Raw genomic sequence first — 15,649 nt, 5'->3', positions numbered from 1 at the left:
CCTGATGGAGCAAGGGGGAGCTTGGCCCAAATCCCAGGCCCATCACTCCAGGTCTTGAGATCGTTGGAGAGCAAGGCATGGGGTGATGGCAGCTCCATCCCTCAACCATGAATAGTTTCTCTTCCAGTGCCCCTCCTGATTATACTTGGGGCAAGGGCCAGTGTACGGGGGTTCTTCTAAGGACAGTTGCAAGCCCAATGGCCCTGTCCTTTACACCTGAAGCACAAACCCCTACGGTTCCTGGATATGGCAGCAGCAAAAATTTGAGCTTGTTCTTTGTTTCTACCTCTGACTCTGTGGTCTTCCTTCCCTGCTGCAGTTCAGTCCCTATTATTAAAGACTCCAAAAGCTATTTCAAACAGCCAAGTCTGGGAAGTTTGAATGCCCAAGGCTAACTTCTGTAGCTTCCTCCAATAAAATTGATGCTGAGGACAATGGTCCCTTCTGGAGAATTGGAGTCTAGATTAGTGTATTTTCTTAGAGCCTCTACAAGACACCCCTGAAAGAGGGCAGGATTTTCCTCAGCTCCTTAGGCAACTTCCCTAAATCTTTCGTAATTAATATGCTTCTTAATTCCCCTCTTTATGCCTTCAGTGAGGCTGGTTAAAAGGTGATCTCTTCCCTTCTGGTAGTTCCTTCCTACTAGAGACAGCAATAGTCCCTGGGGGGTATCTACCAAAAGAGGAGAATGCAGCAATGTTATCTCCAAACCTCTGGGCCAGATCCTGGATTCTTTTTCTCCCCTTGGTCCTCAGAATGATGGCCAAGTTTTTCCTTAATCTGGGAAAGGGGAGGAGAAAAAGGGGCCCCACTCCTTGTATCAGAGAGACTGAGGAATGGGGGTGGGGAAGTCTCAGGATCTGGTTCAGCAAGTAAGGGGGACAGAGTTGAAGAAATCTTGTCAGACATAACGTCCTGATTTTGATAAGGCGGTGGTTCTGAAAGGGATTCATAGGCCTCCCAATAAGAACTGCATGGGGGTGCAAAGGAGGAATCCTGTGTTCCTGGAGGATTGGAAAGGAAAGAGTCATCTAGAAGGTTAGTATCTAATTTTGATTCCTCTCTAGTAAATTTTAGCAGCATCCTACAGGGTTGTTTTAATTTTTGATCTTGAGACAAGGCCATAAAGGGTTGGACATAGAGAACTCCAGTCCATTTGCCTTGTCTTCAGCAAAACAAATCAAGCTTCTGGATAGTGCTATAGTTAATTGAGCCATTAATAGGCCATTTTTCTGGTTCCTCAAAATATAACGAGGCCAGGCAATATTGCAAAAGAAAATGTTTCTTAGTTTTGAGATCTTTCAGACCACATTTGTCTGTTTTTTAAAGAGATAGCCTAAGTGAGAATCCTTGGGGATAGAGACAGGTGGATTGTCCCATTTTTGCCACAAGCCTTAGCTTTTCGAATTTGATAGCACCTGTCCTCTTCAGGCATCCCAAAGGAAGCAATAGGTAACAGAATTGTATTGGTTAAGGGTACTTCTACTAAGAAGTTCAGGAACTTCCAAGTCTAGGTATCTCCAGTCAAGGAAGTCTGCTGAGTATAAAACTCCTAACAGCCCCAAACCTTCCTAGGTGCTTGGATTGTCGCAGCTATAGAATAAAGGCAAAAGAGACAAAAGGAGGCTTACTTCAACTAGGAGGTTGAGACCCATGCGGGTCACCAAATGTTGAGGGATGAGACACCCTAACAGCGTTTGGGAGTCCCCAGGCCAGTGTGGCAGGTTTTGTGAAAGAATTCCCAATTTCCAAGTTGAGGTTTGGCAAAAAGGGTTTATTTACACTGAACAGTTCTCAGTGCTCTAGATCCTGATTAGGAAGATAGCAGTGTATTGGGAAACAGAGTTCAATTTTATTTAGTCTTCTGTGGCCTGGGGCTAAGAAGGATTTCTGGATAAATTGAGGGAGTAATCTCCAGGTCAGTTATAGGTGGTGATTATTTCAAAAACCAGAAACTAAAGAGTGATTTCCAAGTGAATTGAGGGTGGGAATTATTTCAGGAGTTTCCCTGAGGCCAGGTAAAAGGGGGTGGTGGCAGCATGGGTTGTAAGCCAGAACCTGGAGATTCAGGGTTTTCTGACCCAGACACCCTACCAAGATCAGGAGACCAAAGAGTCCTATTACATTAGTGTCTTGCTTTTTTTGTTGTTCAGTCATTTTTTCAGTTATGCCTGAGTCATTGTGATCCCATTTGGGGTTTTCTTGGCAAAGATACTGGTGTGGTTTATCTTTTCCTTCTCCAGATCATTTTACAAATGAAGAAACTGAAGCAGACAGGGTTAAGTGACTTTGCCAGGGTCACACAGCTAGTAAATTGTCTGAGGCCAGGTTTGAACTCAGGAAGATAAGACTTTCAGACTCCAGGTCCATTTCTTCTGTCATACCATATGACACTTAAAAGCTAGTTCCTTTCCTTTTCCTATTGTTTGTGAGAAAAGCAAGTAGTACTGAATGTCTAGATCATAGAGTATGTAAAGGGGTATAATCACTGCAGTTAGATTGTGAATAGTTTTTAATGCTAAATAGAAGAGTGTATTTTATCCTAGAATCAAAATAAGTGTGCTTCAACTTCTATCCTTCAGGGCATCCCACAACAATCCTTGAAGCATTTGAGGTTAAATACCATTCCTTCCTTAAAATCATCTCTTCTCTGGGCTAAATATCTTTAATTCCTTCAGATGATTCTCAAATGGCAAATTTCCCCTTTAAGGTCTCATCATCATCTCAAATTACCACTTGTACTTTCAGCCAAGTGAGAACATTCAATCAATTAAATTAAGAAAAGTTATCATAGTAAAGATGGATATAACCTCCAACATTTCTCAAAATAAGAGTGCTTTGATGATGTAATGCTGGAGAAACTAAGGCAAGATAGAGGTTAGAAACTTAAGAAACTTAATTACACTAACATTACAGTGTAATGCTGGAGAAACTGAACAAGACAGAGATTAAAGAACAATTAAATAGTTTATTAAATGAAGATATTTACTGGGACTAAATGGATCCAAGGTTGGTCCCAGGGCTGGACAAGACTATCATCTCAAAGAATCCAGCCCTGAATATTAGACAGCAAGATTTTTTATAGGATAACAAGAACAATGACATAATGGGGGAGGTACCTGGATGGGAGTAACCTAATGAGGGGAGGCACCTAGGATGACACCATGGAGGGAGGTTACTGATATTCTAATGATGTCCAAAATGGATAGACCTTTATCCTGTCAAACATTAAGAAGGAATGATTATAACCTAAAGATATAAAACCTTTATATCATCAACATTAAGAGGGAAAGGCCATTACCTGAGGCAGAGTAACTAAATAGGACAATGGAAAAACTGGGTCAGGACATTAAAAGGGAACTGTGGTATAACATTCCACATACACTCTCTCTTCTAACTATTCAAATCTTTGAATTACCTTCTTCTAGAAGGTTGAACAACCCTATGTGAAGTAAATAGACCAAATAAAAATCAAAATAAAGCTAGAACAATGCGAGGACTTATGTCAAGGGCAAGTCTCTCTCTGATAACCCCAGAGTTAATCAGCAATACACAAAACGCCTTATTGCAATCATGTTAGGTTCTCTGCAGTTGGGGAGTATATGGACAGTTCACTATGAGTTAGGTCTGTGGTCATTTGTACATGACTCGGCCTCTGCTTACAGAGCAGCAGGCTCAAGACAGTTGTGCTGCCCATTCAGAGGGGCAACCCGCTCCAGGGGAGAAGGGTGAGGCTTGGAGTAGCTCCACCTGTCCCTGCACAGAGGGACAGTCAGGGCTACAGAAAGGATGAGATTTCTAAGCAGATTATGCACAGTTAGACCAAGGTAAACAAACCCCAAACTTTTAGAGTCTCAGTATCAAATTACAAGGTCCTTTTAAGTATGCTGAAATACTAATTAAGGACCTGGGGTAACAGGAGTGGAGAAATAAATCACAGAGACTGCCAATCCCAAGAAAGATATCCAATTTCTGGTTGTTTCTTAAAAAATAATCCCAAAAACTGAGTCTGCCAGGGCAATTCCAACTGAATAAGGGATTTCAAAGTTAAAGCACAACCAGCAAATTTAAACAAGGAGTAAAAAATGAAAAGGACTGTTTAAAGGACTTCCAATTAAATCTGAACTAGTAAGATGGGGGGTAGGGCAAAAGTGCCTAAGAAAATATATCAGTTTCCCCAATTTCCTATTTCTTCCTCCCTTTTTTTTTCTCAGAAAGGCATTATCAAATAACCATCCCACATATAAATCATATACATATGCATATACATAACAGACTAAAAGTCCCTCAAACATAGCAGCAATAGTTACACAAGTTTAACAGTTTTTACCCCAAGTCTTACACACACAGTTAAATAATACAGTTAAAATTCTAACAAGTCAACCACTTTCCCACTCCCCCATATCAGTCCAAATTACATTAGGAGAAGGGGCAATGGTTTTCTCAAAAGCTGCTTCCTGCTGAAAATGGGAGAAGATGCTTGGTCCAGGGAGGGGGGATAGGTGTATGTAGTGTGGTGTGCTGACAATCAAAGCTTGATCTAGGTCCCAGAAACAAGTCAATATATCTGTAATTTGACCAAATCTTGAAACAAAAACAAATCTAATGAAGAAAAGTTAGAACAATCTGAGAAAGAAAGAGGGGTCCACAAGGACTGCTCCAAGATGTGGCCTCTCATTAGTTATAAACCTTAAAAAAAAAAAAAAAAAACTTGAATATCCAGACACAATTTCTAGTAACCAGTGGATGACCAGACCAAATACTTATTTGTCTAAGTATTTAGGATATAATGATTACAGAAAACCAGATTGGAAACAGCAAGGTATGACATAATTGAATTAACAATTTCTTATTGACCATTGCTCTGATTATAGAAATCAGTTACAGGAGGAAAAAAATGCAGTGACATATTAACTACAAACCCAAGAAATTTTACAATCCAATAACGAATCCTAAACAGATATTTACCATAACCTTATATTTATACAAATCAGTTTGCTGCTTTTAGCCAAGAACCAGGTAGCTACAACTTGATAAAAGATGTCTGGAACAGTTTAGAGGGAGGGAGGAGGAGAGGATTCCATGTGGCTGCCCTTCCCCCCACTCCACCTCCAAAGAGACAGGGGGGAAGGGTAGTTGAACTTCACTCCAGACTAACTAGATGCTCCGATAGCTGAAGTAACAGCAGTGGGGGGTGAGTTTAAATCTGTACCCTTGAAGACAAAGGATCCCTACCCCACCCAACCTTTAAAGTAGCAGAAATCAATGGGGGTGGGGGGGAGGAAGATTCTATAAAATCCACATGTCCAGCAGAGCTGGATTTAAAGCATAACTTACAATGTTATAATATAGGTTACAAACTCTGAACCAAAATACAGCTTTAAATTCCCAATAATATAAAACTGCTTTTCCTATCTCATTTCAAATAATGAAACAGCATAGTTTTTTCTTTCTGTTCCTCTGGCCCCATGTGTCCATTATTCCCAATGAACTCCTCCTACCTAAACTCCAACTTGGCCAGGGTTGAAGCTTTCAGAAAAGTCAGATCCTTTTTGCTGCATACTTTACCTAAGTAGTAAGGGGGTCATGTGCCCCCTTTCAGGCAAGTTAACAGAACTTCTTTAACAAGCTATTTTTAAAAAAATCTTATACTTAAAGATAACTAATTCTAGCCTGCATAGGCAACAGTAAAATTTCCCAAATTTAGAATCATCTTAAAATTTCTAATCAAATGTTTTCTCCAGCTGGAGTTCCATATTGAAATAACCAATTCCCAAATTTGATCATTGTTCTTAAATTTAACAGAGCTCTTAAATTAACAAAATAGACAAAGAAATTACACAGAACACACCTGGACTGTCCAGCAGTCATTTAACACAGCCAAAAAAAATCCACAGAACACAGAGCACACCTCTATAAACTGTCCAATAGCCATTTAACATTTAACACAGACCAAGGGCTATATGGAAAGAATAGCCCTGAGGGAAGTTGTCTGCTCCAGTCTCCCCTCCCATAATCCAAACGGAGCCCCCCCCCCCTTTTTTTTTAAGCCAGATGGTGTCTTAGAAATACCCCCAGATTTATACTCTGGAATGCCCAGAGTTGTGCCAACTGGCACACAGATGTGTCTTAAACACCCAGGTAGACACCCTGCGTCCAGAAGACCCTACTCCCAGAATTTATGCCCATCAGCGTTTCATAATTCTGGGAATCCAGATGCTAGCATACAGAACAAAACAGGTCTTATACGGACAAACAGGTCTTAAGACATAATCAGATGGTACCCCAAAAGGTACCCAGACAGATTTACTCTCCTGTGGCCAAAATAGGGGTGTCTACCACCAGGCTGTTATGGCTGGAAACTGTTCTCTTTCCCAGAGGCTCTGGGGAAAAAAATCCAGGCCCCCCCCCCCCAGCCTCTCCAGATCAAGAATTCACATCCACAGCCATCCTGCCCAAGGCAGAGACCCGTAAGTCTCTTATTTCTAAGTCTGCTCATTTTTTAATTATCTTGCTGGGGAGCTCCAAAATGTAATGCCAAAGAAACTGAGCAAGACAGAGATTAGAGAACAATTTAATAGTTTATTAAATGGAGAGATTTACTGGGACCAAATGGATCCAAGGTTGGTTCCAGGGCTGGACAAGACTATCATCTCAAAGAATCCAGCCCTGAGTATTAGAGAGCAAGATTTTTTTATAGGATAACAAGAACAATGACATAATGGGGGAGGTACCTGGATAGGGGTAACCTAATGGAGGGAGTCACCTAGGATGACACCATGGAGGGAGGTACTGGAGAATTTACTGATATTCTAATGATGTCTAAAATGGACAGACTTTTATCCTGTCAAACATTAAGAAGGAATGATGATTATAGCCTAAAAATATAAAACCTTTATCTCATCAACATTAAGAGGGAATGGTTATAACCTGAGGCAGAGCAACTAAATAGGACAATGGAGAAACTGGGTCAGGACATTAAAAGGGAACTGTGGTATAACAATAATAATTTAATTTATTGGAGAGTTAATCATTTGACTATATCGGACTCTCATCTCCAAGTATCCAGTATCAAATGTGGAGTACAGAGATTCTTTATAGGGTGACAGGAACATAACATAATGGGGAGAGGCACTGGAGATGGGGATCTGATATTCTAAAATATAAGGTTTTTTATCCTTATCAAACATTCTGATGATTAAGAGGGAAGGGTGGTATGATAGCCTGGGGTTTGAGACAGAATAACTGAGGTAGGACAATTCAAAGAGACTGTGGCATAACAATGAAAAAGCTTATCAGGATGATTTTAACAATGTCTAAAGGAGCCTCTGAGAAAATAGACTATGAAAAAAAATTTATGAAATTCTATGAAGAAGTATTCTGCAAGTCAATTAAAAGAAGATGTATTTCTGAACCTTACCCTAGTTATACAAAAAATTACAACGTAATCAAAGTTCTGAGACAGCCAGATGAAGGCAGATAAAGGTATAGACATGATGGCGACATTGTGGAGCTATCTTAGTCTCAGGTGTGCCAAATTGGTGCTCAGTACCTTTGGGGAGCAGTTCTGTAGTTTAAGCAGACTTTCTGGCAACTTATCTATGCAAAAGCATCTTTGTATTTCTTTTGAAAAGAATATCAGAAGACAATATCTCTAAGTGTAGAGGGCTAATAAGAAATCTGCAAAGACAAATGATTGAAGAAATAAGTATAAAACATTAAAGATTATTTTTCTGGTTTTAACAAAAAGCAAAAGGGTTAGCCACCTCATCTTCCTTCATATCTGCACTTGAAAGAGCAAGACTAATCCATCTGCTTTTTTTTTAGTGAAGATGGCCTTTTATTTATCACGGCAGGGGAGAGAGGTAAGCCAGCAAAATGTGTTAAAAAATATAGTAGAACTTCTTTTTTTATCACTTTCTAGTTGGTGCCACTAAATATTAAGAACTTAAAAATTCTTCTGTTTAGCTTCAAATAGCTGGTTGTTTTAAACACATTCCTTTTTAAGAGTTATATAAAGTGAGTATATGTGTGTGATCAGAAATTAATAATTAGTCTGAGAGAATGCCTTTATGAATTTTAATTATGAAAAGAGTGCAAACAATAGCTGACATGAACATTTGGTATGTATTCCCTAAATCTGAGCATCTTGTAATTTCTTTTCAGCTACTTCAATTTTACTTTGCTCACAGATCCCATGCTGGACATTTTTGTGATAGACAGTGTCTCCCATGTCATAAACAATTCCAAAGTCCTTCAGAAAGCCCTTGAGACTATCTTTGTATATCTTCTGCATGAGCTCTTGCTGAAGAGAGGTTCTAGCTCTTTGAGTCTGCTTTGTTACCCTACCTTTAAGTAAGACCTGAGCAAGACCTTAATTTAAAAATGCCAAGATTTTCTACTGTTTCTGAGGCCCTCTCCAGTTGTCCTGCTCTGTATTTTGCCATTGAACTCAGATGGGACTGGAGGAGAAAGCGAGGCTGACAACTTTGCACAGCCCTCCCTCACTTAAATCCAGCTCACTTACATGTCATGGTATTATCTCCCTGTTTTCATGGTCCTCTTCAAGAACTAAATTCAAACAACAACAACAGCAACAACAACATTCCAAAATAGAAGTATGAAGGGTATCTAGGTGGTGCAGAGGATAGAGCACTGAACCTACGGCCAGGAAGACTCTGAGATCAAATACTTACTAATTGTATAACCTTGGATAAATCATTTAATCCTGTTTGCCTAGTTTCCTCATCTATAAAGTGAACTGGAGAAGGAAAAGGAAAACCAGTACAATATCTTTGCCAAGAAAACCCCGAGTGGGGTCACAAAGATTCTGAAAGGGTATGTGTTCTAGTAAGGAGAACAAATTATGTAAACTAAAGGAGACAAAAAAAAAGATGTTGAGTTTGGGGAATAGATAGCAAGCCAAGTTGGCTAGAACATTGAGTATGTTACTATGCTATGTAACTTTGGAGAAATTACTCAAATTTTCTGAGGTAAATTTTACTTGCCTGTACAATGAAGATAGCAATAGCTATCACAATCCTTATTGAGTTGTTGTGAGACTGAAATTAAAATATACATATATTTTATACATTTTAAATCTATATGCATGTTAACCATTAAGAAGGAGAATAAAGTGAATTAAATCTACAAAAATTACCTGGAGGTAGATTGTGAAGAGTTTTAGTTACTAAGAACTTATGATTTCATATTTTAACTTTGAGTTCCAGGGTTACCTGAAGATTTGTGAGCAGAGGAGTCGGTGACATGTGTCTTGGATGTTAAATTAATATTCCTTTGTATGGAAGAGAGAATATATTAATAGGGAAGCCAATTAGGGAACTTTGGCAAATAGTGGTAGAGGTGGTAGAGAGTGGTAGAGAGAACCATTAAATAGATTAGTGGTTGTGAAATGGAAAGAATGGAATACATTGAGAGGTGCTGTGGGGGTAAAATCAATAAGATTTAACAACTGATTAAATATGGTAGGTGGGGGATAAGGAAGAGCCAAGGATGATTATGATTATATGAATTTAAGTGATTGGAAGGATGGTGGTACCTTACTACAAATGAAGAAGTTGTGTGAAGATGTTCTCCATGTAGAAGTTATTCAGGACTTCAGTCCACAACATATATTAAGGATGATTTGAATCATATAAAGAGAAAGGAAATTAGATGCATGTTATTTGATATTATTTCCATGAGAGAAAGCCTAAAAGAAAGGTGTCATTTAGGGCCTTTTGAGAGAACCACTCTTGACAGGTGGGAAATAGAGGTAAAGAGAGAGAAAAAAGAGGGAAAGAAAAGAGCAAAACAGTGGGGGAAAGGTGGATAGATATTACAAAAGTTGAAGGGACAGTTTTGAGTATGAAAATATTTAGAATTCAAGTAGAATGGTATCTAAGAAAAAAAAAGTTTGGTAACCTGAGAAGGAGAAATTTCGAATGGTAAAATTAGAAATCAGATTGCAAAGAGTTAAAAGTGAATAGTAGCTGAGGTAATAAACTGCATTGAATATAGACTTTTTTCTAGGACTTTGGCTCCTGTCAAAGGGAGAAGAAATAATGTATTACACTTTGAAGAGATGAAATTTTTTTTAAGGAGGTGGGAAACTTAGATATATCTTTTAGGTAGCAGGGAAAGATCCAATCTATAAAAAGAGCTTAAATATGGAAGGAGAATGTATGATTAAGGCAACAAGCAACCGGACAAGATAGGAAGGAAGAAATCAGGTGCTACAAAAATATTTGCTTGACAAGAGTTAAGACCACCAGAGAATGGAGCAAAGAAAAGGATAGAACATTACATAACTTGAGAAGTAGATTTCCTGGGGAAACTAGTGGGCATGATTCTCTACTGAAGAGGGGACATTGGGTCATTTAGAAGACTTGAGAAGGTAACAGAACAGTTGAAATTGTTGCTCTTGGTTGTGTTTTAGAGATTTGCTCTGTAGCAGTATGAACTTGTTTATAGCAGACCTAGTTGATGGCTCTTTCTGCTAGATAACTCTCTTTTTCCTCTTCTTCTCAGCTTCAATATCTTTCATATAGCTAGTTATGTAAAAAAATATATATAATTTAAGCTCCATTAGAGCAGGGATTGTTTTTTTTTTCTTAATGTCTCCAGTACTTAGTGTAGTGAGGCTAGACACTGAATAAATGCTTATTGATGATTACATAGTTGAACTGGTGAACTATAGAGTTGGCAGGGAGAAAATTGAAACCAGAATGAGGAGGAATAGATAATTAGAAAGACAGTGAAGATTAAGAATGGGTTTAAGAGGAGTGAGTTAAAGAAAATACTCTACTTAAAAATCTCCAGAGCTTCATTGTTTCCCCAAAAAAGAATATATTATTGATCCTCTTATTCAACACTTTTGGCTCCAATCAATCTTTTCAGATTTATCACATAACTAATTCCTTTCATCAATTCTATATAACCATTAAATGAAATTACTGCCTATCTTTCATTCTTTTTCTACCTTCTCACATTTTCATGCTTTTGCTTATACCATGTTTCAGTAAGTCATAACATCAGCAAGTCTTTGTACTTTACCTAATACATGCTAGACATTAAATTAAGGATTGGAAAATTGAAAAAAATCTTTATAAAAATACAAAATAAAAGTTTTTGCTTTGAAGGAATCCATATTGTAATGGGAGGTGAGTATGCAAATAACTATTCACATATGAGATGCTGTTATTGTTGTTTGGTTGTTCCTGACTGTGACTCCATTTAAGGTTTTGTTTTGTTTTTTTGGCAAAAATAATGGAATAGTTTGTCATTTCCTTTTCTAGCTCACTTTATAGTTGAGGAACTGGGTCAAACATGGCTAAATGATTTTCCCAGGTTTATGTTTGAGACTATATTTGAACTCATGATGAGTTGTTTTCTTGATTTGGAGACAAGTGCTCTATCCATTGCAGCATCTAGTTGCCCTGTCAAACATACACAAATGTAAACCTTTCTGTGATTGTTTTGTCCTTCATTCTTAAAATGACATCAGGAAAATTATAATACTATAATTCCCAAGAGAATTTGGTTTAAGAGAGGCAAGATTGGGCAAAGTCTCCAGCCGCATTCTGTCATTCAGAGTCATCTGGGTCCAATGACAAGATATAAATCAGGGTGACGAGATGGCTCTGGATGCAATAGAGGATATTGGCCTTTCTAAGGTAATGTCTTTCTCAAGTTTCAGTTTGACTAAGGCAACATTTATCAGTTATTAAGACTAGGTAAGCAATAAGGCAAACAAATGGCCTCTTTCACCTAGTTTTAAAAAAAATCACTCTGGTAGGAGATGACCTTCTGGGTTTCTAGTCAAAACAGAACTAATTATTACTTATACTCTCTTTGAGCCATTAGGGTCTGTAATGTTCTGGTTAGTTTTCTGGAGGTCCTTGGAACCAGTCTTAGTTTCAGCAGAATAATCACCAGGAGAATAGTCAGGAATAAAGTCCATAGTCTTTATTATCTCCTTCACAGTCTGTCTCCTTCACCTAGGGCCAGGCTAGCTTTCTGGAGGTCCACTGGAATGGGTCTTGGAGGAATGCAGTGAGGTAGGAGAGCCATCAGGAAGATCTCTATCTTGAAGTTTGTCTCCTTTCACAGTTCTCTTATCTCTTATATACTCTAAGTACATCATCATAGGTGTCAATCTTGTAGAATAGGTGTCAATCTTGTAGAACTATAAAGTATAGAGAATCATTATCTTAATTTTACTGAGTTAATACCTTGTTTTAGGATTAAATCAATCATACTGAATTAGAGAGCTCACATGCTAAATTAGAAAACCATTGTCTTATCAATTCCACTGAGTTAAAAACTTGTTGTAGGATTAAATCAATCATACAGAGTTCCTGCCCTTTACAAGGGTCCAAACAATGACCAAATGAGGCTTGGACTGGGACTGATTATTGGCCAGTCAATGAGAACCAGAGTGATTTGGGTTGAAGACATGGTTCTTAAGAAAGATATCTGGTCAGTAAATCCCAAGATATCTTTAGCAGTTTCAGGGAACAAAATTTATATTACTTTGGGGACATTATCTACAGGTAAGGATGTCATATTCTATGTGGACAGAGGAAGAAAGGGGAAGGTGAAGAAGAAAAGGAGGAAAGAAGGAAAGAAATAAGGAATGAAGGAATGAAGGAAAGAATCATGTGAAATATATACAAAAAGCAAATAGAAGATCTCCCAGAGGGTGGGTACTAGCAGCTGGAAGGACAAGGAAAGACAAAGATACTGATTTTTCGAGGAAGCCAGGAACATGAAAAAGCAGAGGTTAAGGTGCAGAATGTTTTCCCTGAACTAAACTCCATTTCACCCCTCATTTCCTTCTTTTCTGTTCTTTCAAGGCAAGTATCAGATTCAATCTCTGCCCTGGGGTTTTCCTTCATTTTCTTCCTTTCTCTAACTGAAAGCAATGTCAGCAAAATTTCTAGTAGCACTTTCCCTAGATCTTCTTTACTATACATATATCACATTCCTTCTTGGTTATCTGTATAAAAGTATCTGTCTTTGTATTCAGAAAACTGAGCATAATTTAATAAATATTTATTGAATTATGTTAATTATTTTTTAAAATTGTGGTCATAGTTCATATTTTTTAATGTATCAGATTTATTTGCTTTGTTTTCCTTGTTAACAAGGCTAAACTTTTAGGGAAATACACTCGGTTTCCATAGTTTCTTGCTCATGAATCAGGGTCAGATATGAACTCTTCTGTTTGTCATATAGAGCTCTTTACAGCTTTTTCCTTCCTTTTTTTTTTTTGGTTGTTGTTGTTGTTCCCTGTCCTGGACTCTTTGGTTCAGTCATATTAACCTATTTGCTGTTCCTCATGCAATACTCAATCTCCCATTTTTGGATCTTTGCACTGTTATCCACACATTTTTTGGAAGAAAATAAAGAGGAAATGTTCTGGTTAATTTATCCATTCAGTGAGCTTTTATTAAGTGTCTGTTGCCTGCTGAATGCTAGGTATTAGACAGTTACACAAAGTATCAGTGTAGTACACACACCCTGGAATTAGAAGTACTTTTATTCTAAGCACTCATAGTTTGGTAAAAGATTCTTGATCTTAACATTTTCCAGGATGGCTTCACTCCCCTGGCTGTCGCACTACAACAGGGACACAACCAAGCTGTGGCAATCCTCCTGGAGAATGATACAAAAGGAAAAGTGCGACTGCCTGCCCTTCATATTGCTGCTAGGAAAGATGACACCAAATCTGCAGCCCTCCTGCTCCAGAATGACCACAATGCTGATGTTCAATCCAAGGTAAAAGTTCAGGATCCTTGCAAAAAAATCATATTCAGGTTTCCAGATTTCCTATATGAAATTATATCTACTAAGTACAGTGATAATGGAAAATCAGTTTTTGTCATGGAAAGAGAACAATTAGCATATATTTTTTTAAAAAAGAGCTTTCGGAAAGTAGAAGAAAATGGAACGTGAGATATTTCTTAAGAAAATTCAGTTCTTTAGGAATCTACTTTACTTTTTGGCTTATATTTTGTTAGGGACAGGAAAAAGCAGGAATAAGATTAGTTTTTTGTTTTTTTTAATTGAATAATGTCAGTACATGTGTTTAGTCTAACCAAAACAATGTACCTGATTGAAATGAGTAAAATGATTTTCTTAATCTTTGTGTAACATCTTCCTTCTTTTTCCCCAAACATTGCTCCAGATGATGGTGAATAGGACAACTGAGGTATAGTATTGTGAATATACAAAGACGCATATTGTTTTTCATCCTTTTCCATTTACAATAAATGCTCACTAATTCATACTAATAATTGGAAGATCCATTATTAGGGAATTGATTTTTTTAGACTTTTATATAATTGAAAAAAATATGATAGGAGTAGGAATGAAATCTGTGATTTAAAGCTCTTGTCTTAGATGCAAGCTCCCACTATCAATAAAGATTGGTACCTTCTCTGTAAGTCCCAGTTGTAGCTAAGTTGGCAAGAATATGGAGAAGTTAAATGACTATCCTGTAATATAAACATATTGTATGTCATAATGTCTGTCTGTCTGTCTGTATCTTGATGTAACTATATAGACACACATGTATATATACACACATTACACATATATTCATGTACACATCTATACACGTACATGCACTATACATAGCATACAAACATGCATACTTGTTTATATGGATACATAAATATAAACACATTCACACATATATGTGTACACATGTGCATGTGCATATGTGTGTTTTTGTGTCTGTGTATGTGTATAATATACTTTTATCACAGTAAGAAATACCAAGCACAGATTTAGTAAGATGTATTCAACTAGTACTGTCCTATTTCTAATGAGAGGTTATTACTGAAAATTACTGTTATTACTGACAATTTTTATGCAAGCAATTTAAAGTAAAACCTAGGGAATTGCTGTATCATATCTTTATATGCCTATTTTTATAGCATTTTCATCAAATTGTATATCAATAATAAATTTGGGTAATGAACTTGACCATTCATTCCACTTAGTCATGATCATTCAGCTTAATATTCTCAAGTCCTAAAACATATCTAATAATTTAATCTAGGTTTTTTTGTACCAAACTAATGCTTAAGAGTCAGCAAGAATAATCAGTTCAGAAGCCTGATGGTAAAATTTTTATTTTTTGTTAGCTACTTTGGCCATTTCTGTTCAAGTGTGACTGACTCAAACATTTTGTTCAAAATATGAAAACAAAAATATAATGACTGATCAATATTCTTTTGATATAAAACCTCCCCACATTTTTGTTATCCCCATCTTTCTATCTAATTCGAAGGTCTTGCTTCTTAGGCTATGAATTGTGTTCTAGTCTGTAAAATGAAGGCTCTAGATCTGAATCTTATGATTCTATGAATCTCAATAGCCTAGACCAAATTGCAAGGAGGAAAAAGAAGCCATATTTCTCTAACCACCTTAAAAAGACTGAAAAACCAGGAAATTGGTGCAAATGAACATTTGGGCATCTTTATAATCATTGTCTATTCTTTAAATTTCAAATATTGTAGGGCTGATGTAACTTTATTAAACTGGTAGCCACCAATTTGTCATGCTTACATGTATTACAAGAAATTATCCATGAAAAAATAAAATATAATAACATGGCACATCTTTTGTCTGATTAGAA

General features: G+C 37.2%; 1 protein-coding gene across 44 annotated transcripts in view; it reads left to right on the top strand.

Moving 5' to 3' along the window:
* Nucleotides 1-15,649, top strand: part of ANK2 (ankyrin 2) — an 819,525-nt gene that overhangs the window by 638,472 nt on the left and 165,404 nt on the right. For 40 of the 44 annotated variants that reach the window (XM_031944040.1, XM_031944043.1, XM_031944046.1 and 37 more), the window contains 2 exons: nt 13,597-13,782; nt 14,192-14,215. In XM_031944040.1, coding sequence (XP_031799900.1) covers nt 13,597-13,782; nt 14,192-14,215 — 210 coding nt within the window. The remainder of the gene's footprint in view (nt 1-13,596; nt 13,783-14,191; nt 14,216-15,649) is intronic. The other 4 variants (XM_031944036.1, XM_031944049.1, XM_031944074.1 and 1 more) reach the window with 1 other exon arrangement.

The sequence above is a fragment of the Sarcophilus harrisii genome, chromosome 6, assembly GCF_902635505.1.
Source record: "Sarcophilus harrisii chromosome 6, mSarHar1.11, whole genome shotgun sequence".
NCBI classification, from domain to species: Eukaryota; Metazoa; Chordata; class Mammalia; order Dasyuromorphia; family Dasyuridae; genus Sarcophilus; species Sarcophilus harrisii.
The sequence above is the reverse complement of the archived record's forward strand: the minus strand, read 5'-3'. Positions and strand labels throughout refer to the sequence as shown.